The sequence below is a fragment of the Cyprinodon variegatus genome, unplaced genomic scaffold (assembly GCF_000732505.1).
Source record: "Cyprinodon variegatus isolate N-32 unplaced genomic scaffold, C_variegatus-1.0 Scaffold209, whole genome shotgun sequence".
NCBI classification, from domain to species: Eukaryota; Metazoa; Chordata; class Actinopteri; order Cyprinodontiformes; family Cyprinodontidae; genus Cyprinodon; species Cyprinodon variegatus.
Window position 1 is genome coordinate 37,324 of NW_015150662.1, and position 15,236 is coordinate 52,559.

Consider the following 15,236-nt stretch of genomic DNA (forward strand, 5'->3'; position numbering starts at 1 on the left):
TAATTAAATAAAAGTTTGACCTGAAGTATAAGTTACTGTAAAGATCAATTCACAATTAAACCATCAAAATGCAAAACCATGACGTGATCCAGGTTCTGTATGGGCTTACTCATGCAGAGCTGAGCAGTCAGTGGATAAGAGGAAACCCTGTGAATACATTAATTTACAGAGCATCAAAATATAGGCATTTATATACTCCTAAAAATAAAGGGAACAGTCAAATAACACATCCTAGATGCGAATGAATGAAATATTCATATATATATAATATCATTGAATACTTTGTTCTGTAAAAAGTCAAATGTGCTGAAAGCTCAATCACACAAACATTAACAATTGAAATAAAACTTTTTAACCAACAGAGGGCTGGGTTTGGAGGCATTCACAAAATTAAAGTAGAAAAACACACTGCAGGATTGCACTTTGATGTAATGTCCTGAGCCTGCTTCTGATGAGAAGGTGGGTGGTCACCTGAGGGATCTCCTCCCAGACCAGGACTAAAGCCTCCACCAACTCCTGGACAGTCTGTGGTGCAACATGACGTTGGTGGATGGATAGAGGCATGATGTCTTAGATTTGCTCAGATTCCGGTCTGGGGAACGGGCAGGCCAGTCCATAGCTTCACTGCCTTCATCTTGCAGGAACTGCTGACACACTACAGCCACATAAGGTCTACTATTGTCCTGCATTAAGAGGAACCTAGCACCAACTGCAGCAGCATATGGTCTAACATGGGTCTGAGGATCTCATCTCGGCCATACTACCTCAGGCGAGAACATGGAGGGCTGTGTGTCCCTCCAAAGAAATGCCACCCCACACTATTACTGACCCACTACCAAACCGGTCATGCTGGAGGATGTTTCAGGCCGTGGATCACTCTCTGGTGTGTCTCCAGATGTACGCAGTGTGAACCTGCTTTCTGAAGAGAACAGGGCGGCAGTGGCTAATTTGCCAATCCAGGTGTTCTCTGGTAAATGCTAAGCATCCTGCTGGTGTTGGGCTGTGAGCACAACCCACATCAGTAGACATCTGACCCTCATACCATCCTCATGGAGTTGGTTTCTGTTTGCGCAGACACATGCACATTTGTCGCCTGTTGAAGATCATTTTGCAGGGCTCTGGCAGTGCTCCTCCTTGCACAAAGGGGGAGGTAGCGGTCCTGCTGCTGGGTTGTTGCCCTCCTAAGGCCTCCACAGTGTCTTCTGGGAGTGCGTCGAGCCTCTGGACACTATGCTGACAGACGAAACAAAACTTCCTACCACAGCTGTCATTGATGTGCCATCCTGGATGAGCTGCACTACCGGAGCCACTTGTGTTGTTTGTAGAGTCAGTCTCATTCCAGCATGAATATAAAAGCACCACCAATGTTCAAAAGTGATCAAAACATCAGCCAGAAAGCAAGGCTGTGGTCCTACTAGCAGAAACACTACTTTATTGGTTTGCTAATTGCAAAAAATATTAACCCATTGTCTATTCCATCACACATCAGAATGAAATTGTCATTCAGCGTTGCTTCTTAAGTGGATACTTTGATTTATTTGAAGTTATTTTGTGTTAAGTGTTCCCTTTTTTTCTTTCTTTAAAAAGTATTTATCAATGTTTTCAAACGGTTCATTGCTTGTGTAATTCCAAAAAGTCTGGCATCACAGAAACATCTGCAGGATAAAGCAGGAACCTTGATCATCTGACACTCCCTCTGCATCACCTAGGCTCAAAACATTGTTTTTATAATATAAAATATGGATTATTACTGTTTAAGCTGTGCTTTACCCCCAACAACATACATGCTTAACTTTGATCAGCTTTATTTGTAAACGCTTGTGAACCTGAACCCCATTTGTCTTGTAAGTCATTGATTGCATTTGCTGAAAATTTTAGGCATGAAAAAAAAAGCTTAATGGTGTGTTTGAAGTATTATATATTAATAAAAAAAAAAAATTCTGTTAATTTTTATTTTAGTACAATGCTAAAGTCAATTGACTAAAAATACAGATAAATGAAAAATTCTTTTTTCAAAACAGCTGGAGAAGCACCTCCTCACTTTTTCCAGTAGAGGGCACTAAGATGCATAAAACGTTAACCCCCACCAAAAACAGACTTGTGGAGCATCTGACCTGGCAGCCTCCTATAAGTGAATTACTGATAAAGACTGTAACTACCTGGAAGCCAAGAAACTGAGATAAATGAGATACAATTAAAGGATTACTGGCATGCTGATGTTAAGACGGTATTTAAAAAGAAACTATTAAACTTTACAGAGGAGCAAGGCTGATGGAACAGTGGATAAGAAATTCCTTTATTTGACTTTAACATAATTACAAGGAAACCAAACAGTCTGCAGTTTTCTAGCTTCAGTGGGAATCGCTCTAAGTGAATCACACTCAACACAGCAGGTCATCTCAAACTGCTTTTTATTACATCTTAAATAACAGTACATTTTAATATAGTTTCTATCTTGCATCCAGCTTTCGGTTGTACACTGACTGACTTTAAAATTAAATACAAAAGGTGAAGGGGAGGCAGTGGGGAGGGGGGTGCAGAGCTCTACAGTTATTTGATGGAGAAAGAGAAAAAGGAAAAAAGTTTAATTAATTTTTAATATTTTTATTCGTTTTATTTTTTGCCAACTCCAGGCCTAACGCACAATTACAGCACATTTTCTTTTGTACAGAATGTCGCAGAGAGAGAGAAAAAAATAACAGGTTGGGAAGAAAAAAAAAAGATCCTACTGCTAAAGAAAAGCGTTTTGTTTACAAGGAGAAGGGAATAACAGAAAGTTCTGCCATTCAGATGCTGCAAGATTTTTTTTTCTCATTTTCTATTAAAAGGTCAAAAAAAATGAAACTGTTATAAAATGTTTCTGTAAATGGAAATTTCGTTTGCTACAGAAGGAATGAAAATCGATTTGTTCCATTTGGACTGTATGTGTTTAAGGTAAATGAATGTATGTACGCTTGTGTGTACAATTTAAGCATTCATGTGACTTCTAAAATTAGTGGAATCCCTCCCAAGAATGGACCAAGTAACCGTTTATGTTGCAGGGTTTGCTTCTCAAGTGCATAGCTTTGACATTTCAGTTGAAACATGTATGCACAGAGTAGCAAAAAGAAAAAAACAAAAACAAAGGAAAATAGAGAAAAAAAATATAAATACCATTGTATTGATATATTCAACAGGTTATTTTTCTTAAAGAAAAACATCAAAAGGACTTAATTCCATATGCACCTTTTAAGCAATTCTACAGCATGCGATTCTAAGAGATAACCCACCCATGGCAGACAACCAAAAATCTTTTTTTTCTTGTTTTTAACTTAAAAAGTTTCAATATCATTATTTTCAAACATTGATTTATACAACATGTCATTCACAGAGTAGTAACTGCATTTCCAAGCACGGAATGGGACCCTCTGTTAAAAAGAAACATCCGGAGCGCAACCGGGCTAAAGCGGAGGTAGTCCCTACTCAACCAGATCACCTCACCGGTCCCGACCACGGGCAACAGAAACCAGGGAGAGCTAAAGTAAAAGTAGGGGGGGAATAAAGGAACAAAAAGGAAAAGGGTGGGCAGGGTAGATTATGATCTGATGGGTTAATCTTCATTTAATTATTCTACACTGTTGCCAGACAGAAAGGTGTAAGAATGGTTAAAATGTTTCTTTTTTTTTTTGTTTTTCTTTTTTACATTTTAAAAACAAGCATTCATTATCATAAACAGCATGTGCTTGGTTAGTTAACTTTTTTCCTTTAGACATTATCCTATATATGCAACGTTTAATTTTTGTGCAAACAAAGATCTGTGGACTACACTGGAAAAAAAAAAAAAAATAAAATAAAAAGGAACATTAAAGTATCATGGAGCTAAATATACAGAAGGGTGAGATGTGGCTTGAGGACTCCCCGTTGAAGCTGAATTCTCTCACTTTGTTCTCCAGTGGGATAAAGCTGGGCTTACGATGACGCGGTCTGGAGCTTCGCTTGCTTCTCGGTCTATAAACATTCGCCTAAAGACTAGGAAATAAATCAAAGCTTTGATCCTCGTTTTAAACATTAACTGACAGTTCACTGATCTACCTCTCTTCAACAGAGTGTAATGATGAACAGAGAAGCAAAAGAAACATGGTCAAAAAGCCATGAAGAGTTAGATCACTGCCTTCATTCAGACCTGTGCATAAGGAGGATGCAGGACACATTTGCTGTGTGGTGTAGCAGTGGTGGGAGGGGGCTTCGTATTTTTCATTTATTACATTACCAGACTATTGTTGGAGAGGTTTTACCCCCAGCAGCCCACTTGGAAATCACTAAATTCCTCAAGCTTTTTTTGTGTAATTTTTTTCTAAGCTGAATGAGTGAGACAATTGTGCTCTTTTAAATGAGAAGAAGAGAGGAGGAGAGAATTTTTGCCCTTGATAGTTTTTTTTTTTGTTTTTTTAGGGGGGGAGGGGGGGTGTTTGGAGTCAGTATCATGGTGTTTTTTTCTTTCAAAAAAGATTGGATATGCAATAAAATGAACATTGTGATGTTGGAATGGTCTTTCACTCAACTTTGGAGTCCGGATGACATCTAGAAGGGAAAAAAAGGTAAACAATGAAGAATGGGTTACAACTTTATTCGACACAGGCCGATTCTATTCAGATTATTAATATGATGCCAAATCACAACAAATGCCATCTCAAGGCACTTTACAGATCATGATATGATAAATATAATAATAATAATAATAATAACTGTATAATGCTTGATTATTGGAATTTAAACCAAATTCAACTAAATATAAAAAGAGGCTGTTGTTTAACATGCTGTACTTTCACTCCTAACCTCCAGGTGGCAGCACATACAATCATAAGTTAACAGCAGTACATGTATGATGAAACATGAGCTTTATACTTTTGAAACTCTTAAAAATTAGAAATAGTTAACCTTTAATAGGTTTAAAAACTAAAGAGCATATTTGGATAAATGTTTTGTAGCCATGAAAACATTTCTTACAAAATTAGAGCAGAATAAAAACAGGCACAAATTTAAAGCCTTTTTAAATATGTTGCGTACATTTCTTGGATAGAGGAGAATCTGTTTTAGAATCAAACAACCTATTTAGCCTGAAAGCCTTTCATGGCCCAAACATTACATTACCCGTGCATCATTGAGAGATTTTAACGACACTGAGTCTGGAGAAAGATTACGTTTTTTAAACATAATGTCAATAAATTGGCGTTTGTTAGGTTTTACACCCAAGAGTTGATCAGCTGCCAAATATAACAGCTAGATGTTAAAAACAATGGAATCAAGTGGGACAAAGACTCCCAAACATGCATCCAAACTTGTTTTGAAATCTGGAATGACCCAGATACTTACTGGGTTTTAATTAAGTTAACAATAATTTAAAGCTGTCTGTGATAAAAAACAAACAAACAAAAAAACATCTAATTTAAATTATGGCGACCATTTCTCATATAGGTTATCAAATACCAAATCAGGTCAGAGGCTTGTTGAGGTTTACAGTGAGTATGTGATCACTAACCAGATGTTGGTGTCATTTCATAAAACATAAAATTCTGCACCCAGATCTTGTTTTTGAAAACATGAGAGGTTATTTGCTCTGTTTAATACTACCCTTTAGATAAGAAAACGGTACATTTTAGCCTTTGATTTGGACCATTTCATTTCTTAGTTACAGGATATGAACGCTCCTGGTTCCTCGTGGAAAGCTCACCTTCGGACTCTAGTTCCAGATCTTGAGGAAGCTGTCCCAGGACCCTGTTGCCACTGCCATGCCATCGTCGGTCACACCCAAGCAGCTCACCCGGTTATCATGACCAGCCAGGACACCTGCAGAAACAGCAAACAGGAGATATCAATGAAACGGCAGATGTGAAACTGTAAAACGTGAAAAGTAAAAGGATTTATAAATCAGACAAAGAAGCACAGCGTTCAGGTTCTGGTAACGGAGGACAAAATTTATAATGTAGAGAATTACATTTAAGTGCACACAAAAAAGAACAAAAGAAAACGGTACTTTAAAAAAAAAGCACATGTACAGCAACTACTACCATAAATTCTCAATCTACGACATCTTTATTTATTATTATTTTTTTATGCAAGCTATGGAGCTCCTTTCAAATTACTTTAACACTTTGTCTACCTTCCTTCTTACCCTCAAACACAAATGCAACAAATTAATTGCATGGGATGATTAGCCGATTTTTGATTATGTGCAACTTTGTGCAGACCAATCAGCGTGACCTAGAAATACAGATATATTTTTTTGTGCAAGAAGAAGTACATATTAATTACCCATAATTAGAGTGTAATGATAATAGCTATTTTAACTGAGGATGTCCTGATGTGATGTGGATATTGTAATTTAAAAAAATATGGACAATATGGAGCTACATGCAAAATCTCAGGTATCGTCTTGCAGGTAGAAATACTTCAGTTTTGGGTCAGTTACCCTCATAGTACTGCTGCTTTATTCTTGTTTACAACTTGATCAAATCGTTTCTAACATTTAATACTTTTTGTGCCAATAAGGTATCGGATCAATATCACTACTGGTTAATACCCAGAACTGCAATATCTTATCAGTCTAATAATATTGACAGGATATGAATTTCATACAAAAAGGAAGAAAAACAAAACTTTTAAATATTTACAGGTATTGTGCTAAAAAACACAAAAACACAACACTGCTTGACAATCAAAATATTTCCGTTAGAAAAGTAGAAATTATTTTTGAAACAGCTAAATATTTTCAGGAATAACTTATCTACTGGTAAAAACCAAGTTATTTATTACAGTAGGAAGCTGAGTGTTCAGGACTCTGATCTGTTTACATGAATCCATAATGAATCCAGTTGAGGCCTGCTCAGATTCATTACCAAATGGTGTGTAAAACATTATCCGCATTAAAGGATCCTAAGTTGAATGGTGGAACACTTACTAAAGAACAGTTTTGTAAATGCATAGCCCCACAAATGTGGTAGCTGAAAGTAACCTTAAGATGAAACGATTTTGGATAAAACAGAAAGGTTTACCAGAAGGACTGGAAAGGAAAACATAATTTCAGCAACACTGTAACTGCTTCAGTGTGCTTTTGTTATTAGGGACAAATTCCAACTCTGGCAAACATCTTTTGCTGAAATGCCTGCTAATGTCCCATGATGCATTTCTGTTTCATGCTTAAACCTTTAGTCTGACTTGACAACAAGCTGCACTATACTCTCCAGAGGTCAGAACCTCTTCTGATAAACACCATGTGCGTGTATTCCTGTAAGCGTAGCGCTGTCACACACTAACAGTGATTATGTTCAGAGGATCTGTTGTACATCATAAGCCAAGAAGCTAACCACCTAGAAAAAACCCCCTAGCCTTTATGATGCCCTTAAATAAAGCTTCAAATTTCCACCTCGTTTCTGAAACTGCAGTGATGAAGCCGTGCAGCTGCCTGGGATCTCTGACGCTCGCGTTTAAATGATGGGAGACGGTGAGAAGCTTTAAAAGGCCAGCCTATCCTGAATAGCACTTCACAGCTCTGTTTGGACATGCTGACAAGTGGCTGAACAATGAGCAGTGAGATTTTCCAGAGGTAAAAGTGTTAAGCTTCAGTATTAACGTTATGACAAATCACTGGCATTTGGTAAAAAAAAAAAAAGATGTAGACAGTGGGATCAGAGAAACAGGAAAAGTCCTCACAATGATAGAAATATCAGTTATCTAAAACATTTCTAGGATAAGGTAGAAAACCTCATTCACCAAGATCATTTCCTGATTTTAGCAGCTTTCTGACGTTTTTTTCCACCCACTACAAAGGTCCAGACTCAAATGTTTAGACGTTTATCTCAGCATTTAAGTCCCAGATCTCAACCTTTAAGATCCTTGAAGAAAAAAGTATCTATGGTCCCTTTTCTAGCAGCTTTACGTTGCTCTCCTCCACCCTGACAGCCTTCAAACGTTTACATCACTGCTTCTCAGTACAGGTAATGGCCTTATTCATCCCTAATTCTCTGATTGTAGCTGCTGCTGAGCAGGCTTCTGGTTCATGTATAATCACACAAAAAATCAAGCGGAGAAAACGGCTAATTTTGTGGCGTCTGAACCAAAACTAGGGATAGGCTTTATTATGGAGCTCTTGAACTTTTTATTAAGCATTATTAGAAATTTTTTAAAGGTTAAAAAGAAAGGTATTTCTTTCATCAGACTATGCAGGAATCTTTCTAAATCAGGCTTTTGGAAAGATGCAAGTCCGGGGATGCTTCACATCTCAAACCGTTACAGGAGAAGCTGCAGGCTTCCAGAAAACCTTTCCTTCTAAAAAAAAAAAAAATGTATATCCTCAATTCAGTTTAAACGTGACCATATATTACAGAAATAACAAACTGCTCATAAATGAACAGATTTTGTTCACAATAAAACAGAAAAATTAAGATCCTGACTTAGTCATTTATAAGGTACTTATAATCAGAATCAAGTTTATTGCCAAGTAGGTTCTGATTTTGATTCTATAAAATAAGTTAATGTAATCTTACACAGGTCTAGAAAAGGGCAAACAAAATCTTACTCCTTATACTAGAGCCAAGACTTTCTTCATCTTTCAATTCATAGTTAATTTATAAAATAAATGTTTTTTATTAGGAAACTGTTTGGATAACCCAAAAGAGCTCTTATCTTGCGATTTAGACTTTAGGTCAACTTTAAAAACATTTATTTATTTTGAAAAGGGGCTTAATAGTATACTCACTAAACACGTTTAAAATGTGTTGACTAAGCTAAACTTCCACATCTTACAGTGATTTTTGGTTTATAACCAAATCTTAAAAATTAAGGATTTTCTTCATACTTAATGAAATGTACTGCACATCGACACAATTATCAACTATACTGCAGGTTTAAAAGGAGAGAGAAACAAGTATCAAACAATAAAATAGCTATAAAAGATTAGCCCAGTTTATATAATAAAACATGTCTTCAAACTTTAAACGTCTAACATGAAATCATAAAGGTGCCGAAGTTCTCAGTTTAGAATCACACAACAGAGCTAACTGAAGAAGTTAGGACACAACTTTTTATACCATAAGGCCTAATAAGGAATATATGGCTGAAACAGTTGGTGAAATTCAGTTAAAGTTCACCACAGTATTTTTTGCGGCACGGCTTACCTGCGCGGTCGCCCTTCAAAGTGTCCCAGACGTTGCAGTTGAAATCATCATAGCCAGCCAGCAGTAAGCGGCCGCTCTTAGAGAATGCTACGGAGGTGATGCCGCAGATGATGTTGTCATGTGAGTAAACCATCAGCTCCTGGTCGGCACGCAGGTCAAAAAGCCGGCAGGTGGCGTCATCTGAGCCCGTGGCGAAGGCGTTGCCATTGGGGAAGAACTGTAAGAGGAGAGGAAACTATAAGGGCTCATATCTATTAAAATAAACAACCTAGATGTATTTTACGTTAATTTCTCGATAGGAGAAATTCAGAGGCAGAAGTAGGAGAGAAGCTTATTTTAATCATCCAATATGCAGAGAAAATTAATTGTGTTGCAGTAAATTAATTTCAGCTAAATTGGATAGATTGTAAAACGGATTAAATCAGACATAAAATATAATCACATCTAAAAGGCATATATTACTAATTATCTATTAAGAGAACGTGGCTAATAAAAAAATAAAACAAGAACCTATTGGTAGAAATGTATTCCTGTTGCATTGCTACATTTTCTTACACCAAACTATAAGAAAAACATTATTTTAAATGGATGGTCGTCAAAAGAAGGTAAAGGTAACACACAGTTGGTACACAATGATGAAAAAACTGAATATTAAAGGGAATAAATGACCAATAGCCTCTAAAATCATTTGTCAGATAGAGATTAGCTGAATAGCAAAGACTTCTTGGAAATATTTGGTTGATAATAACCACATTTTAATTAATCTAATTAATATCAGTTCTCTCTCTCTTCGGGCTATACTGTCTGCCTCTGAGCTCCATCTAGACACTGAGGCAGAGCTACGCCTCATCACTGTGTGCTCCCACCATCAAACTGGCATCAGCAAGTGTTCAGGTGAAAACATACACCTTCCAATGGTCAGTAGACACCCCGACCCATCATGTATTTATGATTTGTGTGTTTGTGCGCTCTTCGTACACAGATGGCATTGATGTCTGACTCGTGGCCAGTGAAGGTCTGTCGGCACATTCCTTCTCTGATGTCCCAGAGCTTGGCTGAGGCATCGCAGGCTCCAGACACAAACAGTCTGCTGTCCGGCGCCAGGGAGAGGCTCATCACGTCACCGGTGTGACCAGCAAATGTAGTTGTCTGTTGACCAGTTTCAATGTCCCACAGAGCACTGAAAAAGGAAAAAAAAAAAAAAAAAAAGTACTATTAACAACTGATATTCAGTACAGAATTAAATCTGCAGCTATCTGACTGCAGGTATAATGTTATCGGAATAAAACAAACCCAATATTTTTGGCGGATAAAATTAATGAAAAGCAGTTTTTAACCTGTTTGGTTTTATTCGACCCTATTCGGCTCTCTTTGATCAAATATGGATGTAAAAGTGGTGTCATATTAAGATTAATATATTTCAAAGAACCAAAAAAACAAAAAAAACAAAAAGAAAACAAAAACAAAAAAAAAAAAAAACAGAAAAAAACTACAACTACATGATATCTTAAGAATGTTATGATACATACAATAAATTATTCTAAAATACATTAAATACTGATGATTTCACATTGAAATGTAAGTCATGCAATACCCCAAACTCACCAGGTGGTGTCTCCAGAGCTCGTTACAATCTGGTTGTCATCCAGGAAGCGACAGCAGGACAAGTAACCTGAACAAAATCAAACACAAAGATCAACTAAGGTATGGTGTTCGCTGTACTTCCAAGTCAAACTGATGGGATGTTACTTTTTCTGCAAACAGAGGAAGGGTCCTGATACCGAACAGTCATCACACCCACAGAGAAGGCTGAGTGAGCTGCATGTGGGGGAGATGAACAGCCCAATTCTCCACAAACAAACATGAAAACACTCGAGGGCATCTCCTGGTTTACAGCTCGCTTCCATAACTCATCCAATACTAGCTGGCAGAGTGCATTCACCCCTCCCCATAGTGAGGGAACTGGACTAAAATGCTGACACACTTCCTGCATCATGTGACACTGATCAGATGAATGCTCCTTGCTTTAGTGCTCAACGCTTTCATTAGTTTGTGATGATACTAAGGTCCTTTAATGCATGGAAATCTATATACTTAGACCATGAGGATGAAAGAAGCAAACCAGCAGGGTTCCTACACATTCTTCACAATTTCAGACTATTCTTTTTTTTTTTTTTTTTTTTTTCCAAAAGGTTTTTGTGACCTTTGAAAAATTTGAACACAAAACATGATCCTATTAGGGTATTCTCTGTATACTCCACATCATGAAATGACACCAAGAAGAGGATGGCTACCATTGGGTGAATAATAATACTGAATATAGATATATATATTTTTTTTTTTTTTTTTGCAGAAATGCGTTCATTCTTCCTCTGGAGTATAAACCAGATCCAGGTGAAGAACTACATGTTCAGCTTAACGTCACTCTGGAAGAAAGTCTTGTTTAGACCATTGAGGAGTTGGACTAAAACTTTGGTTAAAGTAACAAAATATTAAGTGAAATGAAAATATGAAAATTCCTATATTTTAGAAAAATTTGGATTGTCATTTTCCAGGCGTAGGAGAGATGATATAAGTGTAGAAGCTCCAACAGTTTTATTGAAAAAAATCTAGTTTCTCCTCCATAACTTTAAGTCATCTATGCTACATTTCTATTACTTCAATAATGTTTAGGAAATTTTAACCATCAATTTCAAAATTTTTGATTTATGAAAAAGAAAAAAAGTGCAGTAAATAATGTAAAGTCCCTCTAGCTAAACCTCATAATCTGACAGATTTATTCTACCCAATTGCAACCTAAAAACTTGGAACGCTGTACATGACATAGTCACACTTTGTATATAAAATTAAACATCAGCACAGGTTGTTTGAGACTTGGAAAAATCTTTATGTGCAGCAGTATGAATCATCAGTTCCTGGCTGCTTTATCTGGAGGTTTAAGAACCTTCATAGAACAAACAAAGCACTGAATTGCAACTAAAACCCATTTGATCCAGAGACTGATGGCTGAACTAGAACCAGGGTGATCCAAACATCAGGTCTACCTGTGTGTCCGGCCAGCTCACGGCTGACGCGCACATTTCCTTCACGGGTCTTCAGGTTGTAGATGGAGCAGATGTTGTCCAGGCCACCACAGGCAACGTAGTTCCCAGAAGGAGCATAGGCGCATGTCATCACCCAGGAGGAGCGCAGTGGGATGGCGTGGACCTGGAGGAAGAAAGATTTAATATTAGATAGTATGCAGTGACAGATGGACCAGAGAAGAGAAAGAGAGCAGGGGGCATGTGACAAATTCTGTTTGCAGTAATAACCTTTCAAGGGCACAAGGCTCACTACACACCGATAAATAACATACTGTTATTTTAAACAAACACACACTGGAAATATGGAGATAATTCTTCTGATGATCAGGTTACCGTCAGAGCCATTTACCTGGCAAAGTATCAAAAAATGTGTTTGAGGTCAGGAATCCACCTTTGATCATTAATGAAATGCCTTTATCCATCACTGTGATTATATTGTGATTCAATTTCAGTGTAACAGTGGAAAAGCTCATCTAGTCTGGATGGGTAAGAACTTATTAGGAACTTTGGCCTAATCCTAAATGATACAGTAACCTATTTAACATTTCTTTAATGTTTTTATTCACCTCCCTTAAAGCCAGAATTAAAAAAAAAATCTATTTTATTTTGAATTTAAATTTACAGAGCACCTTAGAAAAATGGACCACATGCAGCTACATTTATTCCCTTAAATTTATTCCTAATTCTGCATAGGGCTGAATGTTGACTTTATTTAAATGCTTTATGTTTGGGGAGCAGGTTAGAACGGCTCCATGTTTTAACCAGCTTTTACCTTGTTCGTGGTGTAGCTGTCCCAAATAATGAGTTTGCCATCCTGGGAGGCGCTGACCAAAAGCCTTGAAGAGAAAAAATATATAAATTTAAGATTTATTATTTCATATATTCTCTTATTAAAATCCTTCAAGAATCTAAAAAAAAAAACACATAAAAAAATCATGTTTGAATATAGCAAATAAATCCAACATCTTCAAATATAAAGCAAGACTGTCAATTCTACCTTCTTTTAATGTCAACATGAAACATTTTGACTATTTGCTCTCCACTTCTCACAAGACATCAATAATATTTTTCTGATGGAGACTTTTTAAAAGCAGATTTAGTCCAGAGAGCCCTCTCAGGTGCTCTCTGTGGATGTAATCTGCCATCCAACAAGAGTAACCACAGAGACGATCCCAAAGGTGCAGGAGCAGCGGTGAGCAAAGCAAGGACTGCAGGGACTACGCTCCACTTAACTACAGCACTGACGGTAATGAGTTCACATCGAGATGGCAGAAAAATAAAACAGGAGGGCATTTCTACTGTGATAAAACTTTTCACGATATGACTTCAACCTAACATTATGTAGGTTACAGCAGGAAACAAAGAATAAAACAAACAAGGAGCTTCTGGTATCCTGTAATAAAACGTGTTTCCTTTGGATCAGCCTGTAGTGAAAGAGTCAACGGATCAGCTGAGAGATGGTGATGAATCGCTTTGAGGCATTCATCTCAATATTTTAATTCTGGTTTCAGCTCAGATCTAAGAAACTCTAAAACTGTTTAAGTTCAAAACATCCTCGTGTTGAACAGCTCAAATCAAAATGAGAAAAAAATCCTGAGAGGTTCCCCTTTACTATTATCACCCTGCTGATGTTCACGGATCACTTAGGTAACAGGGCCTCGTTCCCATCTAATGCAGAAACGTGTTGATGAGATGGGAGCTGTTTAAAGATAACTGGAATAACTGAGATTGAGTATTTATTTTAAAGAATCTGTTCCATTTCCTTAAATAAACCTGAAGCCATAAAATATTTTAAAGGATGTTAACTGTATTACGTGGCATGCGGATGATTTTGTCCCATGAAAAACATACTTGACTTTTGTTATTTTAGTAACTGCTTAATTTGAAACATTCAATACAGGACAAACAGAGGGAGGATGTCAGGACTTTAGATTGTTTTAACTCCATCCCTGCTTAGATTCAAGAAGAAGCTCAAGCCCAGAATATTGAATGAAAAGGTCTGAGTATCTTTCTTCTCCATTAGGCCTGACGCTCATAAGCACTCCACTGCAGCAGGAAGTAGTGGTTTTCATGACCTCAGCAACACTGATTAATGCTCTGCTTTGCTAGAAAGCATAAAAGTAAAAAAGAAAGGCTTTAAAAGCAGTGAGGAGGCTGGTTGATCTGTCTTCAACAAAGGGTGACTCCATTTTGAGTATTTTCCCTACCCTCATGCCACATCCCAGTGCACACAAACACGCCGCACCAAGACACCAAACAGCAGGCACATGTCCAGTGAGCTTCTACACGACCAAATGTTTTACTATTCTCCGTATGCACAACCTGGAGTTAATGTAACACCAACTGTTGATCAGAAAGTGAGCAATAACGTGATAAGGTGAGACTTTTAAACTGGAGGAGATTATAGTGGGTGATTTCACATTTAATCAAAAAGAAGATTTTCTATTCATTTCCTGGAATCAGACCAGGAGGACAGGCTCAGTTATAAACCAAATGAGTTTACCTTGAGTCAGTTCCCCAGTGCATGGCATAGATTTTAGCCAAATGCCCCCTCAGTGTCCGTCTAGTGCGCATCTGAATTCGGCCAACGGGGTCGATGTTAGCTGTGATCTAAGCATGATCAGAAGGAGAGAGGGAGGTCACCCGTTAACATTAGCACGAGATACAGAGTAGTCATGAACCCTGAGCAAACAAGGTGGAGAAATAAAGACAGCCAATTACTGTATTCCTCTTTATTAAGATCACAAGCAATGATTCTTACCTGAGACAGGGTAGCATCCGCACACGCTTTCCTGGCATCCTAAAACAAAATAACACAGTTTAAAAACAAGAAAACATTCGACTACAAAATAAACTGAACAGGCTTAAGGGCCTATAGCGGTAACATTAAAATAAAATGAAAATTTAAGCGGATTTGAGCAGATGAGACAACTGGCCAGTGAAATAAGAGAATTTACATTTAAGGAAAAAAAAGCAACTAGTCTCGTTTCAAGTGAATGAC

The 15,236-nt window shown here is 37.4% G+C and overlaps 1 protein-coding gene across 1 annotated transcript in view; it reads right to left on the bottom strand.

The window, feature by feature from the left end:
* Positions 1-3,309: 3,309 nt before the first annotated feature.
* Positions 3,310-15,236, bottom strand: part of gnb1 (guanine nucleotide binding protein (G protein), beta polypeptide 1) — a 32,821-nt gene continuing 20,894 nt past the window's right edge. The window contains exons 3-11 of the mRNA XM_015380204.1: positions 14,997-15,035; positions 14,739-14,845; positions 13,008-13,071; positions 12,197-12,359; positions 10,758-10,824; positions 10,131-10,332; positions 9,153-9,369; positions 5,711-5,826; positions 3,310-4,560 (exon numbers count right to left, since the gene is read on the bottom strand). Of these exons, the coding sequence (XP_015235690.1) occupies positions 5,720-5,826; positions 9,153-9,369; positions 10,131-10,332; positions 10,758-10,824; positions 12,197-12,359; positions 13,008-13,071; positions 14,739-14,845; positions 14,997-15,035 (966 nt within the window). The 3' untranslated portion in view covers positions 3,310-4,560; positions 5,711-5,719. The remainder of the gene's footprint in view (positions 4,561-5,710; positions 5,827-9,152; positions 9,370-10,130; positions 10,333-10,757; positions 10,825-12,196; positions 12,360-13,007; positions 13,072-14,738; positions 14,846-14,996; positions 15,036-15,236) is intronic.